Genomic DNA, 23,949 nt, shown 5'->3' on the forward strand with positions numbered 1-23,949 from the left:
TGTGCCAGAAAGCGTCCAGTTGTATTTTGAACTTTCCATACATTTTTCTGTAAAGCGAACCAGCCGTGAACTGCTACTGAAAATAGTTCGCGGAAAAAAAATACAGGGAAATGTATGGAAAGTTCAAAACGCGACTGGACGCTTTCTGGCACAGCTACATCCCCCCAAATATTTTTTTCTTAAAATCTTTTTGCTAATGCCAAAAGTTTCCAATTCATGAATTTTTCAGAAGCGATGTTTCATGAAAATTATTTGACATCAGATTTCCATACAAACACTGTTATTTCAAGCCTGTTTGCCTACTTGTCAAAATGGCGTCGAAAACCGTGATAAGGCCTATTGCAACACTGGGAAATCAGAGATTAATGCTGCAGGGTGAGTTTAGGTACTGGATGGAAACCACTCAATTCCCTTTTGAGTTTTTCAAAGGAACATGCATCGATATTTGAACAGGTTAGGAGGTTGGGGGATTTTTTATATGTACAACTGTACATTTTTTTCCTTGAATGAATATTTCCATCTTTTTGTATAGGCTATTACCTGCTGTTTGAAGCATCTGGTGCGTCGGCTGGTGCAAAGGCCAGGGTCATTAAATCTTATCCGTCGACATCCTCCAGAGGCATGTGCCTTAACTTTTGGTATATGATGTATGGCGCATCACTGGGAACACTTAATGTCTATCAAAAAGTGGGAGCCAGTCTTGGAAATGCAATTTGGACTGTGTCTGGTGACCAAGGCCTTAGAAGAACATGGCTAAAAGGTCAAGTGACGCTAAACAGTACAGGACAATCAATTGTAAGTATGGCGCATGACATGATAACTAGTAAAAATATGGTATGTAAGTACAGTCCAGGATTGTAAACTGTACAGTCTGTTTGTAAGCTTTTTGAGCTGTTTGGGCCATTTTACTGTTAAGATACATGTAGCTCGCTTAAAAGATGTCTCCACCCTCCCTTCCCCCTTCCCACCAAAAGAAGGCTTCTCCCCCCCCCCCCCAAAAAGGCCTTTTATGAAAAAAACCTACCCTCAAAAGTGAAGCCCCACCCTCACCACGCTTACCCCTCCAAACATTGAGACCCCCTCCCAGAAAAAGACTTTTAAACTAGAAATTCTTGGCACTGTAGGTCTTTTATGGCAAATGGTGAAGTTGGTTACATCACTACCACAAGAAAATTTGGTCTGCCCAATTCATGTATGATTGTAAGATATTTCTCTTCATAGATCTGTGTTCATTCTTGCAGGTTGTGTTTGAGGGAGTCAGAGGCAGGGGATCACAAAGTGATATTGCTATTGATGATGTGTTAGTGACTGCAGGCCCATGCACCTCTCCTGGTGAGCATTCTTTTTATCATTACATTGTTTATGAACAGACATGAGCCACCTGGTGGAACTGTTAAATAAACTGAGAGAGATTCTCGTGAGTGTTGTAGTTTCAGGGTGTGTTCGATGTTCAGTTACCAGGATTAAAAATGTAGTGTTGGTTAAAATTACCAGTTGTGTTGCAAAATTAACATTTCCGGGGAACGGAAGGCTATTCAAGCTGCATTGATTAGGGAGACAAGGCAATTATGTGGAGCCATTCTGTTCTATTTGTCAATAATTAGATTTAGTGTCTCAACAACGTTGTGCTGTTACAGCTGTAGTTCTCTAATCCAAGCAGTTCTCATTAGGGGAGAGGCAAGCCTGGCTTCACTCAGTCATGTGTAACCATTCTGTTCTATTTTATGAACAATAAGATTTACATATGTAACTAGTGTCTCAACAGTTTTGAACAAGGTTGAAGTACACTAAACTTATGAATATGCGCATTTTCCATTTCAAGTGATATCATAGTTAATAAAAAGTTGACAAAGGTCTTTGCTACCCTATTAATTCGATTAACTGCCCACTTTCGAATAAGTGCCCACTCGAATAAGCACCCAACCTGAAAGCCCAAAAAGTTAACAAGTGCCCAACAAGAAACATTTCTGTACTAGGCCAGCGTGAAGTAAGAGGGGCATCAGTTGTGTCCCAAAATTGGTTTTAGACACGGTAGTCAATGAACTATTGTTTATGGCTTGTTTATGATAGCTTTTGCACTTTGTTTTGTCTTGTTGAAGCAAAATAAACTTGTTATTCCTTGCCTGCTGAAAATGTTGGGAATAAAATTATAATAGGTGGTCACCTTTGAATAAGTACCCACCCTCATGGGCCCAAAATTAAATAGGTGCCCAGGGTGGTTAATCGAATAAATCGGTTGTAAATATGTTTCTGTTAGCATTTTTTCGCCCTGTTTGTGCACAAACCACAATAAATTTTGAATTTGTTGGAGCAACTGACCAATAGAAATGTTCCTGTTAAGATAATCAACTGTATAACAAAGGATTGTGAATGGTACAGTGGTGGCCCTTGCAACATAAATTACAGCACCATTGTTGTCAAGGCAAGGTTCATAACCAGTCTCTCAATTAACTGTGGTGATATATAAAAAAATTTCTTTCAGGGAACTGTAATTTTCAGAAGGACTTCTGTACGTGGACTAACATGGTTGGTGATCAGTTTGATTGGATCAGAGGATCAGGTGGTACTCCCAGTTTTTACACAGGTCCAGACAGAGACCGACTTGGCAGCACATCAGGTAATGTCAAAACTCTTTCAACAAAGTGTGTGTCAAGGAAACCTCTGTTGGCTACCAGCCAATCTTCCAACTATCAAAAGGGCATTTAGTGGTAATGCTCCTAGGTGTCATGATATTTTTTTAGGGTTGTACAGTAGGTGAACTTTTTACTTAACCTAGTTAAGCCTCTGCAACACACTACTGTTAATCAGAAAAGAGTACCATCACCTTTGTACTGTATGAATGCTTGATGCTCTCTGTTGTTTTGAAATTTAATGAATTCTAGATTTTACCGCTTTTAAATGTCATCGAATACATTCTCATTCATTGTCACAGGTTTGCTTTAGCCTTCGAGAACCTCCCTTACCTAAACATCATCTCCTTGCCCGTTTATGCTGTTCTATTTAACCATCCCTTTGTACATCCCAATAATTTATTAATCAATGTAAGAAATTTCAACTGGTGATCACATAATTTAATTTACAGTTCCATAAATTTACTGGTAACCAGCCCAGGCTCCTAAATTAAACACATTTTCTTTGAGGCCCTTTGTTCTACATCCTTGTGATGTCAGTAAAATTAATATACTTTATATGTTTTGTATTCTTTACTATCATTTAGGGTATTATGCCTTCATTGAAACCTCAAGTCCAAGAGTAAGAGGTGACAAAGCCAGACTAGTCAGCCAGCAGTTCAATGGGACAAGCTCCAAAAACTGCTTCACTTTCTGGTATCACATGTATGGTGGAACCATTGGCTCACTCAATCTGTACCAGGTGGTTGGAAGGACGGAAACGCTTATCTGGACGCAATCAGGAAACAAGGGGAGACAGTGGTTAAGTGGACAAGTGCCAGTGGGAAATGTTGCTGGGTACAAGGTAATTACAGTGAACACTTTTGACTGTGGTGCCATCAATGTTTTCCACAAAGCAAATTTCAAGAAGGCTCCTGGGGACATCACTTTGCTTAGGTTTTTATTTTCTTTGTTTCTCCTTAATGACAGTGCTGGTCTTACCTTAGCATACACAGAAACAAAGGAAAATAGTAAAAATCGAGCCAAGGATAACATTGAACCACAAAACTTACATGTATGAAGGGTGGACAAACAGGGAGGTTTGCTTGTCATAGGGCTTTAAAAAGTTTCTTTATTACCAACTTTTATTTAGTGACACTCTTCTTTCCTAACAGATTATTGCTGAGGGTGTCAGGGGGACAAGCTATACAGGAGACATAGCAATTGATGACTTCAAGATCATTGTTGGTGTAAATTGTCAAATTGTCCCCTCGGGTGCTAATCCAAATGTGCCAACCCCAACCGCGACTGTATCAACTGTGCCAGTAACTACAACTCCACCTCGTAAGTTCCTCTGTTAACCATCTCTTCTGTTAATGGCCGTTTTTATACTAGAGGACGCATTATCCATCTTGACGAACTTGGGCAAACATTTGTTGCTCGTCTGGTTATTCGTCTCTAGTATAAAGATGGGCACAAGATGCATTATCTGTCTGGACGAATTATCTTTCGTTATTCGTGTTGAGCGTTGCACAACGGAAAATAGTTTGTCCAGACGGATAATGCGTCTTGTGCCCGTCTTAATACTAGAGACGAATAACCAGATGAGCAACAAATGTTTGCCCAAGCTTGTCCAGACGGATTTATGCGCCCTCTAGTATAAAAACGGCCAATGTTTTATTGTTGGGATTTGGGTGAAGTACCTCTGTGATTAGATTCAGTGCCCGTCATGGTTGTCATTTCGGGATTTAGAGAAAAAAAAAAAGTTATTTGAGACTGAGCATATTTTTAGTGACAGGGCGTTTTGAAGAAGCATCTGCATTTTTTTTAACCATTACTGACACTTTTTTTTATTTATTACAATGTCAATCGTACCAGTTATACAATAATATTGCAAGTGTCACGTATAAGTAACAAACTTTCCGTTCACCGTTTAAACTAATGTAGGGGCATACATGGCTATGTTTTCCTCTTTTAAACCAAAGGAATAGTTTGAAGATCTGTATTTGTTAAGCAAGATGCTTACCAAAACAAAAATGACTTTGCAGCAAATGTTGGCATAAACTGCAACTTTGAGACAAACCTGTGCACCTGGACACAAGACACGACAGACCAGTTTGACTGGACTAGGAAACTGGGCTCCACAGCCTCATCTGGGACTGGACCATCTGTAGATCACACCACAGGCACTGGTAAGTTATTAATCATACATGTAAGTTTGAAGAAAGCCAAGAAAACAATTTTGGCTCTCTTCTGAACTGAACTGAACTGAACCTTTTCTTTCATTTGAGTCAGTTTTTCACTGAATGTTTTGTATGCTTATGGTGTATTTTGTTAAGTGCTTTTTAAAGTGGTCAATCTGAAATGTCCACAGGCTGTGAAGTGTTGCCCTTGCTAAATTTATTTTTTGTGGTTCACAGGCAATGGTTGGTACGTATACATTGAAGCGTCATGGCCAAGAAAGCCCAATGACGTAGCCAGGTTGATAAGCGCAAGTGTTCCTGGAACAACTGCCAGCAAAGGAAAGTGCCTTTCATTCTGGTATCACATGTATGGAGCTGATATCAATACCCTTAGTGTGTATGTCAGGACTGGCTCTAAAGATACATTGCTGTGGTCAAAGACGGGAACTCGTGGCGACAAATGGATCCAGGCACTGGTTACTGTCAACAGCAGGATTCATTTTCAGGTACTAATCAGTTCAGCCAAATTTCTTTTGTTAGTCATCACCTAAGGAAAAGCCATTTCCACATTAGTTGCTTGAAAAGACAGCATGGCACAGTTTAATGTGAGAATTAAGTAGCTGCAGTGTTAAGATCAGAAGCAGTATACACATAGTGATGCTCTTGGGGCTTAACCCTTAAACTGCTGAGAATGCATGAAGGTGCACATATTACCATTTGTGACGTCATCAGTTTTGCTGAGGTCAGCTGTTTTTGACAATCAGCTAGTACAGCAGGAAGAGATTTTGGAATGCACATCTGCATAAGTGCAATTGAATGAAATAATTTTTTCTTTGAGTTACAGTCTATGATCAAGGGCCAAGGATGCATGCATCGTCCTTGCAAAATGGGTGGAAAATTTGGCCCAACCACCAAATGAATAGTATTGCTTCTATGAGGTTAATTAAATAATCTATGGTCATCACCACTGTTGGCTCAGGATGCACAAAAGGGTAGCTGTGATGCTGTTTCGACACTGCCTTGTCCCTGGCTATTACTCTTGCTGCTTCCCACCGTACTGTGTGTCTTCCCTTAGGTACCTTTGTGAAAACAGTAGACCTGAATCATTTTGATTTCTCTTTTTGACAGTTCTGATGTGAAAGTAAATTAATTTCAATTGCCATTTTCAACCACACTGTAGATTGTGATGGCTGCCTCAGTGGGAAAGAGTTATGCAGGAGACATTGCATTGGATGATATTTCTCTGACGTCAGGACCCTGTCAAGTGGATTCAAGTATGTGAATATGTCCTTGGTCAATATTTTCCTTACATAAACAATGACCTGCACTTTGAAAGGGATAGCTCCTACCACCTTTGTCGCACAGTTTCTGCTTTAATGTCACATTACGGATGGCAGTGAGCAAGGAGGAAGTAAACATTGCAGAATCGGTGTTTCAAGAAATAATTTAAAGCCAAATGTGTCTTGAAAAATTAAACGAAGCTGTTACAAGAATATTTTGGCCAAAATATATTGTAATGGGGCCAAAAACAAATTAGCAAATCTCTAGACTCCACAATGTTCACAGCTCAGTGTCTACAATAACATGACTGGTGGCTTGACCAGGCCAAGGTTCCCTTTGTAGTGTGGGTCCATGTTTAAGGGCAACTCTGTGATCATCTCTGTGTGTGTCAATCTAATATACAGTGTGAAAATGAGTGGTGGTTTGAGTGATGTTTTATGTTGTCTGTTTTACAGCAACTTGCACATTTGAAGAGAGTCATATCTGTGGGTACACGCAAGACACCAGTGATAGGTTCAACTGGGATCGTGGCAGTGGAGCAACAATAACTCAAAATACTGGTCCTGCTGCCGATCACACACTAGGATCAAGTGCAGGTGCGTTTGTGCATTGGTTGGAGCCATTCTTATTTTCGTGTTTAAATTTCCATCTGTCTGGTATTATTTGCAACATGGCCAAAAAATCTACCAGTGTCACTACTAATGATTATTTTTGGTTTTTGTTTTGTGTGAAGTTGTTTTTTCTTATGGATGGCTAGCTTGACTTGAGCACTGAACTTGGGTCCCATCGTCTCAAGACTATTCATAACTTTCTTCCTTTGTCTATTTTGGCTGACTTAATATGTTTTTTTAATGACCCATTAAGTTTGCAATAATACTATTTTTGATTTAATTCAAAAGCTTGCACCCAGTGAGTACACATTTCTCCCCCCGCCCCCTCACCAATTTGCCCACTTTTCTTAACCCTTTAGGCCCTAACAGTGATCAGCATCAAATTTCCCCTTGTAATATCAATGCTTATTCAACCTCTGAGGTCATGAGAGTTAAGGATGCTTGTATGATCAACCTAGGTGTATTTTCTTGATATTTAAATAACTTCTCTTTAGTAATGTTGTAAGAAAACTATGGGGACAAGATAAGAACTGTGATATTAGGGATTAAAGGGTTAACTGCCAGTGCTTAGGGCCTGTACTTACCATCACGAGGAAACTGAAACTTGGAAATTGATGTGTTCTTTTAGGTTTTTATATGTACATTGAAACCAGTTCAAGGAGACCAGGAGACAAAGCCAGATTACTCACCCCTCAGATGCCCAAGACAAGAGCCAAGTGCCTGCAGTTCTGGTACCACATGTATGGCTCATCAATAAGCACTCTGACGGTGTACAAGAAAACTGGGTCAAGTGTTGGTACTCGAATCTGGAGACTTTCCGGAAACCAAGGAGATGAATGGCTTGTTGCCCAGGTTAATGTGTGGAGTCCCTTGAGGTCTTTCCGTCTTTCGTTTGAAGGAACTGTTGGCAGTGGAAATCAGGGGGATATTGCCATTGACGATATTGCCATGTTCAATGGCAAGTGTGCCTACCCAGGTAAGTAGAAGTGAATGAATCCTTTCAACTCGGAATCCGCAAAGATTTGCACTAAGTGATCCGCAACGATCAGCAAAGCAGCACAAATGCAAATATGAGAAACGTAGATCTCATGCCTTCAATCACCCCACAGGCCAGGTTCCCCCTGCAGGTCACGTACGCCAAGGGGAAAGACCGCTGACTGCATTGGCTCAAGGTTAACTTTGCGTAAATAATTTATTTAGCCACATTTCACTTTTTCTTGTGATCTTCAGTTTAGGGTTAGTTTGATTTGAATTATTGCATTCTACGAAGAAACACTCAATCCTAATTTTTGTTGGGTTTTTCTCTGTTTTTCTGTTTCTCTGTTATGGATACCAAATCAGCCCCCACCCCCTCTCCCAAAGATTATTTTGTTTTCTTTTGCAGCGGCTACTGTTGTGGGAAACTGGTATATACTTTGGTCTCCGTTTGACGGGCTCACCTAACTTTTTAGTCCTAATAATGATAAACAAAAACATGCTGTCATGTTGAATAAGACAAAACACAAACTGAATTCAATGGAGTTTATGGAACAAGGGCAGCAGAAGGCAGGCATCTGTGATTTTTGTGATCAGCTCAGACCAGTGCATCCTGCTCATAACCAGGCAGATTCAGATTTTTGTGATAGGTTTGATCATGTGCCATTTGCTTATGACATGGTATAATCATTTTGTATTTTAGGAAATTGTGACTTTGAGAGGGGGACTTGCACATGGCGAAACACCCGCAAAGAAGATGACTTTGACTGGTTGCAGGGCAAAGGCAATACGCTGTCGTCAACAACAGGACCCTCTACAGATCACACTACAAACTCAGCTAATGGAACTTACATGTTTATCGAGGCTTCATCGCCGAGACGACCAAATGAGAAAGCACGATTCATTAGTCAATTGTTTTCACCTGTTCCTGTCAAAGGGAAATGTCTGCAGTTTTGGTACCACATGTTTGGTGCTGATATTGGTACCTTAAATGTTATCCAGAAAACAGGGCCAGGAAACAGGTCTGAAATTCTCCTGTGGACTTTGAAAGGGCAACAGGGAAACCAATGGTTGAATGGAAGAGTTTCCCTCAGCAAGAATTCCAACAAAAACTACTGGATTGTGTTTGAGGGAGTGCGTGGTAATGGTTATCGGGGTGACATTGCCTTCGATGACATTCTGATTACAAATGCAGACTGCTCAATACTACCAGCTAATGCTAATCCAAACCCCACAACCACTACACCAGGGGTGACAACGAGGTTCACTCTTCCAACTACTGTACCACCTACAAAATACAACTGCGACTTTGAAAGAGACTTTTGTAGTTACACTCAGGAGCACATAACTGATGTCTTTAACTGGACACGTCATCAAGGAGGAACATATTCCGGTGGAACTGGCCCAATTATGGATCACACCAAACTGCAAGGTGTTGTGGTTAGCCCAAACGGACCAGGCTCTCTTCAGCAGCTCCAAAGTGGCAAGTGTGTGCATGTGTACTTGGGTGGTCGCACTAAACCTACTCCTGGCCACTCTGTGGTGTTTTATGATGGCTGTGGTGAGGCTCGATTGGAGTTTCAGCTGACCTCAGATGGCTATATGAAATTTACCAAATATAACATGTGTTGGAGCCGGAGAGGAGGACCTGGATCAAATGCTGATGATGTTGTATTAGTTGACAATTGCAGTGACAAATGGAAGTTTACATCTGCCAAATCAATTCAGCACGTTGCAACAAGCAAGTGTGTTGTGCCAAATGGGGGAAGTGCGACAAATAACAGAAAACTTGTCTTGTCATCCTCTTGTGACCAGAAGAACCAGATATTCAGGTGGCAGCCAAGTAAGTTAGATAACTATACCTTCATTCCTGTATTTAATTAAGGATGGTGCCTACTAATACAGAAGTATTTTTGTGCAGTTTATGACTGTGCAGGAAAAGCAGACCTTAGAAAGAGCTATTGGAATCCAAAAATAAAATTTGGTCTAACCACACATTTGTTTAGAGATACACAAAGTTAAGCAGCAATAATTCTAACAAGCAATAAAATACAAAGCAATACATGACATCTTTTTTTCCCAAATTGAAGCTTAATTATCTCTGAAAAATACATGGTTACCCCTAATTTTCGTTTTGGATTCCAATAACCCTAGCCAAGATCTACTTTTTCCACATACTTATAAACTGTGCTAAAATATATCTGTTTTAGCAAGCGCTGCCCTTACGAAATCCGACTTTGTCTGACCATCTCAAGATGCGCAGAACGTATGCGCGGTAGCACAAGGAGGCAGCATCCTTGGGCATTCCTCAAGGAACAGCTGCTTAAATTGCTTGCTGTATAGTTTTGATTGTATTGATCAGTCATGGTTATGTGATGGTTGGCATGACTAACAGGACATTGTATGGGTCATTAAAATCCTAGAAAGTTGTGGAATTTCAATACCACAAATTTGAGGGCTGAGACTCATGGAAATAGGGAGAAGTCAGGGAATGTCTTGGAAAAATAGGTCTTTTCATGAAGATAGCAAAATTGTCTCTGTCAATTTACATGTATTGCAATGACCTCATAATTTTTTCACTTGTGCATGCATTGGTGTATTAACTTTAATATTCTTGACTACATACATTATTATGAAAGATCAGTAGGTTATTTTCTTATTTAAAAGTGACAGATTTTGTAAGGAAACATTTCGGGATTTCCAAAGTCACCAATTTTGTCTCATATAGTGATGAAAAGTCATGGAAGGTTTCCTCAGAATTAATTCTTTCTACACCAATGCATAAATGTGCATACCCCAAAGGTGACTTATGGTGTCTTCTATGGCTAGCCATGTTTGCCGTTCATAGATGTTCTATTCATCCTGTTCTTAGACACTCGCACCAGTTTTCTTTTGATCTTTCAATAAGCCATGATAGCCTCAGCTGTACATGGAGAAAAAAGTTCTGGCAGTAATTTGGGATGGTCTTGCATTTAATTCAGGTTAGCTAGCCATACTACTATCTGCTATAGCTCATACAAGAGCAGTTTACGACGTTTGAAAATGTTGACTATTTTTGCAGCTCGTGGATGGTATGTCTTCATTGAGGCATCATTTCCAAGGAAGCCCAATGACACTGCAAGGATTCATTCACCTGCCATCACCTCAAACCCATCACAGGCAAGGTGCCTGTCATTTTGGTACCACATGTATGGATCCCATATAGGTCAACTCAATGTCTACACCAAGGTTGGAAGTCAGTTTAATGGGCCTGTGTGGTCAAAATCTGGTACTCATGGCAACAAGTGGTGGAATGGACTAGTACAGGTATCAAACAGGAATGCATACCAGATTGTGTTTGAGGGTGTACGTGGCCGAAGCTACCAAGGAGATATTGCGCTTGATGACATTGAAGTCCAAAATAACCCATGTCCAGCAACAATGAATTGTGACTTTGAGAGTCCAGTATCTCAGTTAAGATTGTGTGGCTGGAAGCAGCGACCTGGTGATAACATTGACTGGCGTGTTGGACAGGGTGCAACGTCTTCAGTCAACACTGGTCCATCTAATGATCACACCCTTGGTGATAAGAGAGGTATTGTTACATGCTGTGTTTACCTTCTTAAGCCTTCACCAAAATAAGATTCTGACAATTTTTCAACATTTCCACAAAAGAAAGGAAGAGTAGATGTGTGGTTGATTATGGAGCTTTTATTGGATACTCTTTAAGCAATATGCAGGGCCCTCAAAAGTTTTGAATTTCTCGTTTCGTTGCATACCTACATGTAGAAAAGCGTTTTTATTTTGCAATTATGCTGATCACCTGTAACATGAACTGTTAGCATATGTTGCACTATATATTAAGTACTTTCCTCTTCTTCTTCTTACATAAGAAGCCCATCTCTTTTAGGGCAATTATGTATCTCCAATAATTTGCAGAACAGAACATTACTGCTCAAAAGTTTTGAACTCCTTTTCATGCCAACAGGTTAAGATTTTGTCACAGACTCTAACGTTAGATCCACTTCAAGGTGTACATGTACACTGTACATGAGCAGCATCAAAGAGGCTTCAATAATAGCTGCACCTGTCTTATATGGCTGGCAACCACAGGGAAGATATAATTCACATTGCTGCAATTACATGTACCATGATTATCGCCCACAACTTTCTCCTGTCTGGCCTTGTAGCTTATTTGGGAGAACAATGGTGATCAAATCTGGAGGTTTCTGGTTTGATTCCTGTTGAGGTCAATTATGTTTTTTCTTTGCCTCCCATCTTCTTACAAGCGTTAACCCTCCGTGGAAAATTCATGGGTTCACTTGGGCACTACAGTGTGTACTGCAGAGTTAAGTCTCTGATTCATCAAAGTGGAGATAGTTGGAAATAAAGAGTTTGTAAATGACTAAAAGGAACGGGAGACTGGTACTTGAAAAAGTAATGCAACCCTAACCATAGGTCAAATACTACTTACAAGTAGTAAGTTGAATTTTTCACTTTTCATTCATGTTATTATTTGAAGATCTACACTGTATCTCCCAGTGTCCTGCCCTTGTGAATAAAAAGTGCACTGCTTTCAATTGGTAATTCATTCATTTATTCTGCTGTCTCCACAGGTCATTACCTCTTCATTGAGACATCTTTTGTAGCAAGAAACTCAAGAGCCTGGCTTGAAGGACCTTCAATCTCTCCACAGGCTGGGAAGTGTTTCCAGTTCTGGTACCACATGTATGGAAGCAGCATTGGACAACTGAATGTGTACCTCATGACAACAAATTCGATTCCAAGCAGCCCCGTATGGTCACGACAGAAAGGGCAAGGAAACTTTTGGTACATTGCTCAAATATCAATCAGACAATCTAGTTACGTTAACGTAAGTACATTGTACTTGTCTCACAGTATCTAGAGTATATATAAATGTATAGTTTCAGAAAACAATCCATACCCTCCCCATGGAAGGCCATTGGAAAATTCCTAGGGGGAGGGGGTCTTAAAAGCCAAAATTTTAGAAGCAAAGTAAGAAGCTTAATTGGAATTTCCTGGGGTAGGGGGGTGGGGGGGTGGGGGTGGGGTTAAAAAAACGAAAAACCTTCCATGGAGGGGACTTGTATTTTTTGGAACTGCACAATAGTGTTCAATGCAGCTTTGTTGAGTTTTCATTTTCTTGAAAACGTGCGGTGGAAGGCTACTGGAATTTTCTGTTGGAGAGAGCCACTTTCTAAGGGTAATTGTATAAAGGAAGTGATATTTCCTGTGGGCCAGGACTCCTATCAAAACAAAAACTTGTTAAGGGAGTAGAATGTATATTTTCTGGCCCAATAGGTGTTTTGCAAATCAGCTCAGAAAAAATTGAAAATGCACACTTTAGTGTTGACAGAGTCTGTGGTGAGCTTACCAGGCAAATTTAGTATTTGCATTTTTCAAACATGTTTTTGCTGGCTGCCTGCGTCAATCTGTTGACAGTACATGTATCTTCCTCAAGGGACCAACCATTGTGATTCCTTTAAACAATCCTAATTGGATTGCTATACAAGTGCTTCAGTATTAATATTATTTTTGATCAACAGGTCTTATTTGAGGGTGTTCGTGGTACAAGTTATACAGGTGACATAGCTATTGATGATTTCAAGCTGATGGATGGAGCATGTAATCAACCAGGGGCCTGTGACTTTGAAAAAGATGACTGGTGTACCTGGACCAATGCTGACAGAGAAGACAAGTTTGATTGGCTAGTTGGTAGTGGCGCAACACCTTCTTTTTCAACTGGGCCATCCACTGATCACACCACAGGTTTGTTTGTTTGTTTCGTTAATAACGTTTACAAAGATGATTCCTCAGCTTAATTGTTTTAAGGTCCTCTTCCATCTGAGTGAAGCACCATCGGTAATATTATTGTTGTCAAGTTCCGACAACCTAGCTTTCTGGTTTTGGAGAGGAAGACATCTGGAAGGGGGTATTTTCAAAATGTCTAAACTTGTGACATACATGGTTATAGGGTCCTTTCGAAATAATTATAAAAATTCAGCTTGAATGCGAAGCCATAGAGGACACAAACATCAGAAATGAATAAACATTTGATTATTCATTTTCCTTTGTTTGTGTCCTCTAAGCCTTGAATTTTAAGTGCTAGTGGGGCTGAGCATTAAACTTAACAAAGAAATAATTGAAATTGAAATCCAACTGGTAGGAGGCAGACTAGCTGGCTATTTACAAGCGCGGCCAAGGAGTTGAACTCAGGCTACCGGGGCTAGCGGTCAGAGTGGGACTTGCACCCGGGACCTCCGGATTTCAAGTCTAATGCCCTAACCACGCGACCACACTGCCGCCATTAATGTTATTGCCAGATAATACAGCTATATGTAACTAATCATGGTCTTTTTCTTAACAGGGCTTGGAATTGGCAAATACATGTTTATAGAGACCTCCGCCCCCAGAAGACCAGGTGACAAAGCAAGATTGTACAGTGAACGTTTTACACCAACAAGCCTAGTTGGGAGTTGTGTAAAGTTTTGGTATCACATGTATGGGAATGCCATAGGCACTCTTAACGTTCTTGTGAAAACTGGAGCAGGTAACAAATCTGAGGACATTGTGTGGACACTGTCTGGAAACCAGCAAAATAAATGGAATTTTGGACAAACTACAGTTTCAAGTGATAAAAGTGCTTATCAGGTAAAAGCCCAGACTAAAAATATGTGGTTTGGCCAATTGTGTGAGGGTGTAGTTGATACTGTGTACAGTTCTCTACCTAAGTAATGGAAACAGTTTAATTTACATGATTATTGTTAGTATTAAAATAAATTATCATTTGTTTTCCTGCTGTAAGTTACCTTCTGCAACAGAGCAGTGAAACTTGAAGAACTTTTCGAATTGAAAAGACCACAACATGATTGAAAATCCCATTTGTTATAAAATCTCATTTAAATCCTAATTAATATGTGTTATAATGTGTTAGCCTGTCATATTACATGTAAAATTTGCGTAGTTAATCTATCAATAATAGTTGACTCTTATCTTTGCGTTCAATGTTAGGAGAATGCATATTAATTGTGCCACTTCTTTCTGGATGCCGTGTGGTTTCAGGGTCTGGCTGACCACTTGTGTTGATTTTATGCGAGAGCTTTGAATCCTGCTGACTAAGTGAAGTCCAGCGAGTTAACTCGCTTCAGTCTGGATACCATATTATTTCACTAGAGATTCAATGCACTTTACTAATCCACAATTATTACTAGTTTAAATAGAGCTCATGATAACACGAGTAATCTTTAGTCACACCAGTAGGGCATTAATTTTGACCTTGTAATCAGCCAGGTGGGGAATTTGATCAGCCATTTTACAATAAGGCAAATACAAATTGTTATGTTGCATTAACTTTTTGTCCTTAGCCGTTTGCTTAAGTTGACAGATTTGTTGTTATCTTTTAGATTGTATTCGAAGGCATACGAGGCAGTGGTTATCAAGGAGACATAGCCATTGATGATATCACATATACAGTTGGTTCGTGTGTCACTCTTCCACACAATGCTGTACCCACTCCTCCGCCAACAACAGCAGCACCAACCACTGCACCGACCATCCCTCCCAAGGGCTCCTATGATTGTGACTTTGAAAAAGACTTCTGTTCATGGACTCAAGATTCAAGTGACAAATTCAATTGGACAAGGCATCGTGGAAAGACTTCATCAACTGATACTGGACCAACTACTGACCACACACTGAAAACAGGTACAGTCTACATATTCCATTAATTTTTGAGACACTTGCAAGGCAACATCATTTGTTCATGCTGGAAGGTGTCTGCTTACAAGCCTGCGTAGCAGTCGTTTCCATTTCCTTTAAGACATGCAGGGCAAGCATGAAAGACGTGCGAGGGCATTGGGCGAAAAGGAGCAAAAAAGGAGGAGGGGGGCTCCTCCTTTTCTGCTCCTTTTCGCCCAATTCCCTCGCGAATCTTTCATGCTTGCCCTGCATGGCTTAAAGGAAATGGAAACGACTGCTACGCAGGCTATCTGCTTATTTGTTTATCTGCAGAAGGATTGGAGTACAGCACAAAGTAATGGTTGTAGTTTTAAATTTCTATGAGATCCATTGAATGACTGTCTAGTTGTGCCTTGCCATTATCCTGACACTTAGAGTATATACTTTGAAACTGTGATGATGATTTTGTTCACCTTTGACACTTTTGATTTTGTCTTACACTACTTGTTATTGTGTACTCTTCCTGCAGCAAATGGTACCTACGCATACATTGAAGCTTCACTTCCACGAAATGTTAACGATACTGCACGACTTATCAGTGCTTTATTGCCTCCTAACTCAAGACCTGGAGTGTGTCTTTCATTTTGGTACCACATGTATGGCCCTGACATTGATACACTGAGTGTGTATGCAAAAGTAGGCAGCTCGCTTGGTTCAGCAATTTGGAAAAGAACTGGCAATCAAGCAAATAAGTGGAAGTACGGCCAAGTGTTTATCAGGATGGCACTAAGCTATCAGGTTGGTTTAATTAATACAATCTGTCAATCAACCAATAACTTTCAATTGAAGATGTTTTTATTGGTGCACCTTGACTGTCTGATTAGTAATGGTAATAGGACTGAGTGGAGTACAATTCAGGGAGTAATCGGGCGAGTAATTTCAAATCGGCCGAGCACGTAGCGCGAGGCCGATTTGAAATTACGAGCCTGATTACCCCTGAATTGTATGACACAAAGTCCTATTACCAATAAATTGTGCCAATAACAAAATGCAAGAATCTCAGTCTTGGAATATTTGAAGGGCTGGGAGCATAACCGACTTATGTCGAATTTCAGCCCGTTTTTCGATGTAGCTCGGATTTGTGCAAACTTTTGCATGTGAACCACAATTCGATTGAAAACCATTGTCCAGTATTTTTTCACGCCGCTTTGTGTCTCGTATTAATGCCATTGAGAAATTTTACAATCTTGTAAAGATATATCGGTAACATTATAGACACTGGATGACCAAAAGGACAATGCACTGAGGATTAAATACTTGTATTCAATATACACTCGTTGTCTTTGAAACACGGCACACGAAAGCGGTGTTTTTCGCGGGAGCAACGAAAAGAATGCTGTCACGCTTTTATTTGATTCTGTTACAAACTAGTACGTACGTGACAGGAATGTCCGAAATGTAAACAGTTACATCCTCCAAGAGAAAATGTGTCCATTTCCTGTCGTAAAATCCAGCTTTGTCCCGTTTGTTGACATATCACTCTTCATAACGCAAAATACTAGCATTCTACATGATTAACTGGAAGACATGTAGCCATTTCAATGATTAACAACGATTAACAATGATTAACGGCAGTTCTATTAAAAGGTAAAGACTATCTATTCTTTTTTACCAGCAGTCGGTGTTAACTGTTGAAAATCTATGTTAATCGTACTTTTATTGAATCATTGCCTTGAAATTGTCAAGTTAATCGTTACATACCAAATTTCAAGCCTGGCAAACCACAACTAAGGCTTGCAAAACACCTTGCACATGGCGGGATTTGTCTCTGATGCTCCCGCGGGATTTGATAATCGAATTGAAAAATTCATCACGGCACAGTCATCACTATAGCTACCAAGGAGGGATTCTTTGGACAACATTTCCACCAGTTCCTGTGAACTGCATTCCTCAATTTCATAACTTTTCAAAAGATCCATAGATGTCGGTGCGTTTACAAACTTCACCAAACAAAAGCGAAACCAACTAGCCAGTACGATACGCAAGTTGTTTATCCTGACTGCCTTGATCTATTTTGGGCTTGTTACAACCCGCAAAAGCAAACCATGATATCATCTCAAACGTTACTTATAGAAACAACAACTGGTGCGACTAAACACGGCTCGTGGACAGTGGAAACTTTTAGCCTAGCGATAATTTGGAAAACGAGTCTGACGTGGACAAAACCTATCAAAAATTTGCCTTCCAAGCGCGTTCACTTGTAGACAAGCAAACTACCAAATACCCCTCCCCCTCCCCCTGACTCAAGGTTGTCTTTTGGGTCACGAACAGTTTCCTGGCAAGCATCACTTCCCACATCAACATTGCATAAGGGGGAGGGGGGAAGGGAGAAGTAACTGTTGTAGAATTATGAAGGGGGAAACAGTAAGTGAGTGGTTTTTTGGCTGTCTGTGTTCAGTTCTCGTTGCATAGGGGGAGGGGGTGTGAGGGAGATTAGTAAGCACTTGGTTTTTGTTCTGTTCGTGTTTGGTTTTCTCAAGGAGTTTTGTCCACGATTATAAAACCGCGAAATGTTTTCCAAACCAGGGAGAGCCAAAATTCGGACAAATCCGTGCGAAATCGAAAGCCGCACTAAAATTCGACATAAGTCGGTTATGCCCTGAGATCTTCATTTATAAGTCACTGGACCAGTTAGTTTCCTCCATTTTTCTTTTCCAGTTGAAGCTGGACAGCTTACCTGGTCACAATTTTTTCATTGATTTTGATTGGTTATCATGTGCCATGCAGTGAAATTTCATTGGCTAGTGGCATTTGCTACTTGATTTTCATTGGTTCTTCAACTGTCTGATTTGACCTGTCCGACGGACGGTTTTGGAGTTACATAGCAAAATTAAGCTATAAATATGGGCTGTCAACAACCAATCATATTCAAGCATTTTATTATTGACACAATTAAAAGCTAAACTGTAGTTTGTCATTTCAAGATTGTATTTGAGGGAGTTCGTGGTAAGGATTACCAGGGTGACATAGCCGTTGATGATATTGCTGTTAAAGATGGATTCTGCCCAGCTCTTAAAGAGTGTGAATTTGAAGATGTTCATGCATGTGGATGGACCAATGAAAAGAGGTATTTATATATCATCAAAGTACATTAATTTTTAAGTATATTTTGAGAACATCTTTTTTTTTACTGAATAAACAGTAAACAGGTAAGAGAAAAATGTTGACTTCCATTTGTCCAATTGACATGTGTGGTTCTGGTTTTACACATACTTGTCCAGACTCAGATGTAGTTGTATCGTAAAGATTAAGTTGAATTCCATTCGCCACAGTGTGTTCTGCTTTTCTCTTCACCTGCTTTGGGGTGATATTGGTATGCCAAGGTGATATGTCATGTTTAGCTGATCTTCCATTTTGCTCATTGGGCAGTTTTAAACCCAGGGGGTTCTAACAATAAATACCTGAATTGAAGAACCCCGTCAATACCCGCACAACTCAAAATGGCATATAAACTGATAGTATTCACCTTATTTTCATTGACTTGTTCTACAGCTTCAGAAAACTGACTGTATGCTGATTTTGATGAACTACTAACAGTATCTGCCCCAGTTTGCTCTTTGTGTTTAATAACTATCAATGTTAAATTACATTTAACCATAACTTTATTTAAAATCTGTTGAGTGTGACTCTGTCCCTTAATTCTCAGTGCTGACGACTTTGACTGGACACGACAGAGTGGTTCTACATCCAGTTCAGGGACAGGTCCCACATTTGACCACACCTTTGGAACAGCAAAGGGTTACTACATGTTTATTGAAACCTCTCTTCCAAGAAGGCTAGGTGACAAGGCACAGCTGTTGAGTCCCACTCCCTCGTATAAAGCAACACAAGGGAAATGCCTGCGGTTTTGGTATCACATGTATGGGCGCCACATCGGCACACTAAATGTTCGTGTAAAACGCCTTGTTCAGGGCAGACCAACATACTTTTTACAGTGGTCCAGATCAGGTGACCATGGGAACCGCTGGAGAGTGGCTCAGGTAGAGTAGTTAGTCTGTTATAAACCAAGGTCTAGGTGTGGCAATCAACCCACATGTTGTCAAACTCATTTTTAACAACATAATTATTTCACACTGTACTATCATTGTCATGTATATGTAGCACATAAAACGGATACAAGAGTTTTCCATGTCAGTGAACACATATTGTCTCTACCTTACTTTTGTCTTCTCAAGTGATTTTCAATTCAAATGTGGTTTACTGAACTGGGATTGCTAGCCTCTTCCCCTATTTGCCAGAACCATGTTAGCTGCCACTAAGACTTCCCCCACTTGTGGTAAAGATAAGAGGTTTGACTTCTGGAGGCTCAGTATCAGGAATTATCAAACTGTACTTGCACATTGGGAGGTTATTACATTACCACAGTTATGTGACTGAAAAATCCCATTTCCTGTTGTTTTCCTTTTGGCAGGTGACCATTAGATCAAGTTCTTCCTTTCAATTAGTATTTGAAGGAATAAGAGGTGCTAGTTACCAAGGTGACATAGCAATAGATGATGTGGAGTTGTTGGATAATCCATGCCCACCTCCAGGTGACTGCAACTTTGAGGGAGGCACTTGTACTTGGGTAAATGTGCCCAAAACGGATGATTTCGATTGGCTGCGAGGGAGTGGCTCAACAACGAGTTTCAACACTGGTCCTCCAACAGACCACACAACAAATTCTGCAGCAGGTAAATCTAAATAACAATAGGTGCTATAATTTAGGGATCAATTGCAGTGAGTCATTGCAGTTGTCTGAAGCTCTCATTTTGTTTTTCATGCATGGACAATTTAATATGTTTGTAATCTAGTGTAGTAAGCTAGGTTTCTGCTACTGCCTGCATTGCCAAATATATTTGCTTCACTTAAAGGGGAAGTGTCATGGGGTTTTGACCTCTTTGGTTAAAAATGGTGAAATAAGACCTTCACTTAGCTACAAAATAATTCTAGAACAACGAGAGGAAAGAAATCAACTCAATTCTTGATAGAAACAACTCGTGATCTGTTCTATCGCATTTTGGAAACAAAAATGCGAAAACTTGATAAACATTAGCCTAACATTTTTCAAGTTTCAATCCATTCCAACCTACTCTGTCTCTGGCGAAAGGCACTAATCAACAGTTTTATTGCACTGGGATAATAATTTATAACAAAACTAGACAATAGCTTTTTGTTTCTACCGACAGACAAACATTTTTGGGTTTTGAAAACAAAAATTGCGTGATATTTCCCCTTTAACTTGTCAGCTTGCTTTGTAACTCACTGTTTTACTCTTAGGATACTACATGTTCATTGAAACATCAAGCCCACGTAAACCCAATGACAAAGCTCGTTTTGAGTCAGAGGAGTTTCAGCCAACTGGTTCGTCAGGTCGTTGTTTAAAATTCTGGTATCACATGTATGGTAACACCATTGGATCATTGAATGTCTGGATGAGCAGTAATGGCTCAACAGGAATGCTCTGGACTTTGTCTGGAGATCAAAAGAACCAGTGGAACTATGCACAAGCTCCTGTCAGTAGCAAGAGTGTCTATCAGGTGAGTACTGCTTTGTCGTGAACACAAGTATAGTACTATGACAAACCACTCTAAAACTTTGCCCACACCACTGTGCTGTTACACACTACTGTGCTACTGTACCACAACACACACTTCTATGTCATACCATTATACTACTGTGCCTTACAACCACTACAAAAGTGTGACACACCAGTGTGCTACTATACCATGACACACACTTCTATGTCATACTATTATACTACTGTGCCTTAGAACCACTACAAAATTGTGACACACCAGTGTGCTACTATACCACAGCACACACTTCTATGTCATACCATTATACTACTGTGCCTTAGAACCACTACAAAATTGTGACACACCAGTGTGCTACTATACCACAACACGCACTTCCATGTCTTACCATTATACTACTGTGCCTTAGAACCACTACAAAATTGTGACACACTACTGTTTTACTATACCACAACACACTTCTATGTCATACCTTTATACTACTGTGCCTTAGAACCACAACAAAATTGTGACACAGCACTGTTTTACTATACCACATTACATTCTTCTATGCCACGCCAGTGTACTACTATGCTAAACCACTATAAAAATGTGACCCACCAGTGTGCTACTATACCACAACACGCACTTCTATGTCATACCATTATACTACTGTGTCTTAGAACGACTACAAAATTGTGACACACCACTGCTTACTATACCACATTACATTCTTCTATGCCACACCAGTGTACTACTATGCTAACCACTGTAAAAATGTGACCCACCAGTGTGCTACTATACCACAACACACACTTCTATGTCATACCATTATACTACTGTGTCTTAGAACGACTACAAAATTGTGACACACCACTGTTTTACTATACCACATTACATTCTTCTATGCCACACCAGTGTACTACTATGCTAAACCACTATAAAAATGTGACACACCAGTGTGCTACTACTCCACAGTACATACATCTATGCCATGCCATTATACTACTATGCCAAACCACTAGAAACATGTGACACACCACTGTGCTTTATGCTACAGCACATACGTCTATGCTAGACAATTATGCTACTAGGCTAAACCACTATAAAAATGTGACACACCAATGTGCTACTATACCACAGCACACACTTATATGTCATACCATTATACTACTGTGCCTTAGAACCACTACAAAATTGTGACACACCAGTGTGCTACTATACCACAGCACACACTTCTATGTCATACCATTATACTACTGTGCCTTAGAACCACTACAAAATTGTGACACACCAGTGTGCTACTATACCACAACACGCACTTCCATGTCTTACCATTATACTACTGTGCCTTAGAACCACTACAAAATTGTGACACACTACTGTTTTACTATACCACAACACACTTCTATGTCATACCTTTATACTACTGTGCCTTAGAACCACAACAAAATTGTGACACAGCACTGTTTTACTATACCACATTACATTCTTCTATGCCACGCCAGTGTACTACTATGCTAAACCACTATAAAAATGTGACCCACCAGTGTGCTACTATACCACAACACGCACTTCTATGTCATACCATTATACTACTGTGTCTTAGAACGACTACAAAATTGTGACACACCACTGCTTACTATACCACATTACATTCTTCTATGCCACACCAGTGTACTACTATGCTAACCACTGTAAAAATGTGACCCACCAGTGTGCTACTATACCACAACACACACTTCTATGTCATACCATTATACTACTGTGTCTTAGAACGACTACAAAATTGTGACACCACTGTTCTACTATACCACATTACATTCTTCTATGCCACACCAGTGTACTACTATGCTAAACCACTATAAAAATGTGACACACCAGTGTGCTACTACTCCACAGTACATACATCTATGCCATGCCATTATACTACTATGCCAAACCACTAGAAACATGTGACACACCACTGTGCTTTATGCTACAGCACATACGTCTATGCTAGACAATTATGCTACTAGGCTAAACCACTATAAAAATGTGACACACCAATGTGCTACTATACCACAGTAAATACCTCTATGCCACATCATTATACTACTTTGCCAAACCACTACAAAATTGCCACACCACTATGCTACTATACCACAGCATAAACCTCTATGCCACATCATTGTACTACTATGCGAAACCACTATAAAATTGTGCCACAGCACTATGCTGCTATGCCACAGTACATACAAATATGCCATATCATTATACTATTATGCCAAACTGCTTTAGTACTATACCACAGACATCTATCCCACACCATTATACTATCCCTGGTCACTAAAATGATGACACACCACTGTACTACTACACCACATTACTATACTACTATGTAAAACCACCATACTATGCCAGAGCACTACACGACCTTTCACGCTATAAACTACAATGCTAATATTCCACGCCACTATACAACAGTGCCAAACACTGCTGTGCCACACAACTGCACTTTTATATCACTTCACTGTACTAGCATATGGTCACACCCCTGCATTTCTATACTGAATCGCTTTATCAATATGTCTGACCACCATACTATCATGCAATTCTATATGGCACATCCCTTTTGCTACTATACTAACATTTGATTATTTTTAGGTCATCTTTGAAGGTGTCCGTGGTCAAGGCTATACAGGGGATATTGCCATTGACGACGTTCAGTTCACAGTTGGCAGTTGTCCAGTTCTGCCAAAAACGGCTACGCCTATTAATCCCTGGACCACCCCAAGTACCTCAACTGTGCCAGTCACTACAGGACCAACTTTAGGTATGTTGGACAGAATATGGACTGCTTCTTTGAAGTTTGGGGAGAGATTTACCTGGCAAACCAGGGATCAGAGAATTCCAATCTGTTGGGGAATTCAAACTTTCCATTCATTGGACAAGAGTTTATGGGAGCAGTGAACCATGACATCGTGACTGCAATTTAATGCCAACAATATGCAAATTAGATCTGAATCTATGTAGGTGGAACAAGTTGACTCCTTCTGTTGCGACTCTGTCTCTTGTC

At 40.1% G+C, this 23,949-nt stretch overlaps 1 protein-coding gene across 2 annotated transcripts in view; it reads left to right on the plus strand.

Moving 5' to 3' along the window:
• The window catches only part of LOC146464102 (MAM and LDL-receptor class A domain-containing protein 2-like), a 140,985-nt gene that overhangs the window by 12,907 nt on the left and 104,129 nt on the right, over positions 1 to 23,949 (plus strand). The window contains exons 9-30 of one of the 2 annotated variants that reach the window (XM_085130168.1): positions 533 to 795; positions 1,242 to 1,332; positions 2,483 to 2,617; positions 3,218 to 3,474; positions 3,785 to 3,953; positions 4,658 to 4,801; positions 5,030 to 5,298; positions 5,973 to 6,066; positions 6,529 to 6,669; positions 7,313 to 7,660; positions 8,363 to 9,502; positions 10,721 to 11,233; positions 12,255 to 12,511; positions 13,206 to 13,428; positions 14,027 to 14,310; positions 15,063 to 15,363; positions 15,866 to 16,134; positions 18,321 to 18,463; positions 19,043 to 19,376; positions 19,808 to 20,069; positions 20,656 to 20,915; positions 23,538 to 23,706. In XM_085130168.1, the coding sequence (XP_084986294.1) occupies positions 533 to 795; positions 1,242 to 1,332; positions 2,483 to 2,617; positions 3,218 to 3,474; positions 3,785 to 3,953; positions 4,658 to 4,801; positions 5,030 to 5,298; positions 5,973 to 6,066; positions 6,529 to 6,669; positions 7,313 to 7,660; positions 8,363 to 9,502; positions 10,721 to 11,233; positions 12,255 to 12,511; positions 13,206 to 13,428; positions 14,027 to 14,310; positions 15,063 to 15,363; positions 15,866 to 16,134; positions 18,321 to 18,463; positions 19,043 to 19,376; positions 19,808 to 20,069; positions 20,656 to 20,915; positions 23,538 to 23,706 (6,066 nt within the window). The remainder of the gene's footprint in view (positions 1 to 532; positions 796 to 1,241; positions 1,333 to 2,482; positions 2,618 to 3,217; positions 3,475 to 3,784; positions 3,954 to 4,657; positions 4,802 to 5,029; positions 5,299 to 5,972; positions 6,067 to 6,528; positions 6,670 to 7,312; positions 7,661 to 8,362; positions 9,503 to 10,720; positions 11,234 to 12,254; positions 12,512 to 13,205; positions 13,429 to 14,026; positions 14,311 to 15,062; positions 15,364 to 15,865; positions 16,135 to 18,320; positions 18,464 to 19,042; positions 19,377 to 19,807; positions 20,070 to 20,655; positions 20,916 to 23,537; positions 23,707 to 23,949) is intronic. The other variant, XM_085130169.1, reaches the window with a different exon arrangement.

This window comes from Pavona decussata, unplaced genomic scaffold, assembly GCF_977016875.1.
Source record: "Pavona decussata unplaced genomic scaffold, jaPavDecu1.1 SCAFFOLD_169, whole genome shotgun sequence".
NCBI classification, from domain to species: domain Eukaryota; kingdom Metazoa; phylum Cnidaria; class Anthozoa; order Scleractinia; family Agariciidae; genus Pavona; species Pavona decussata.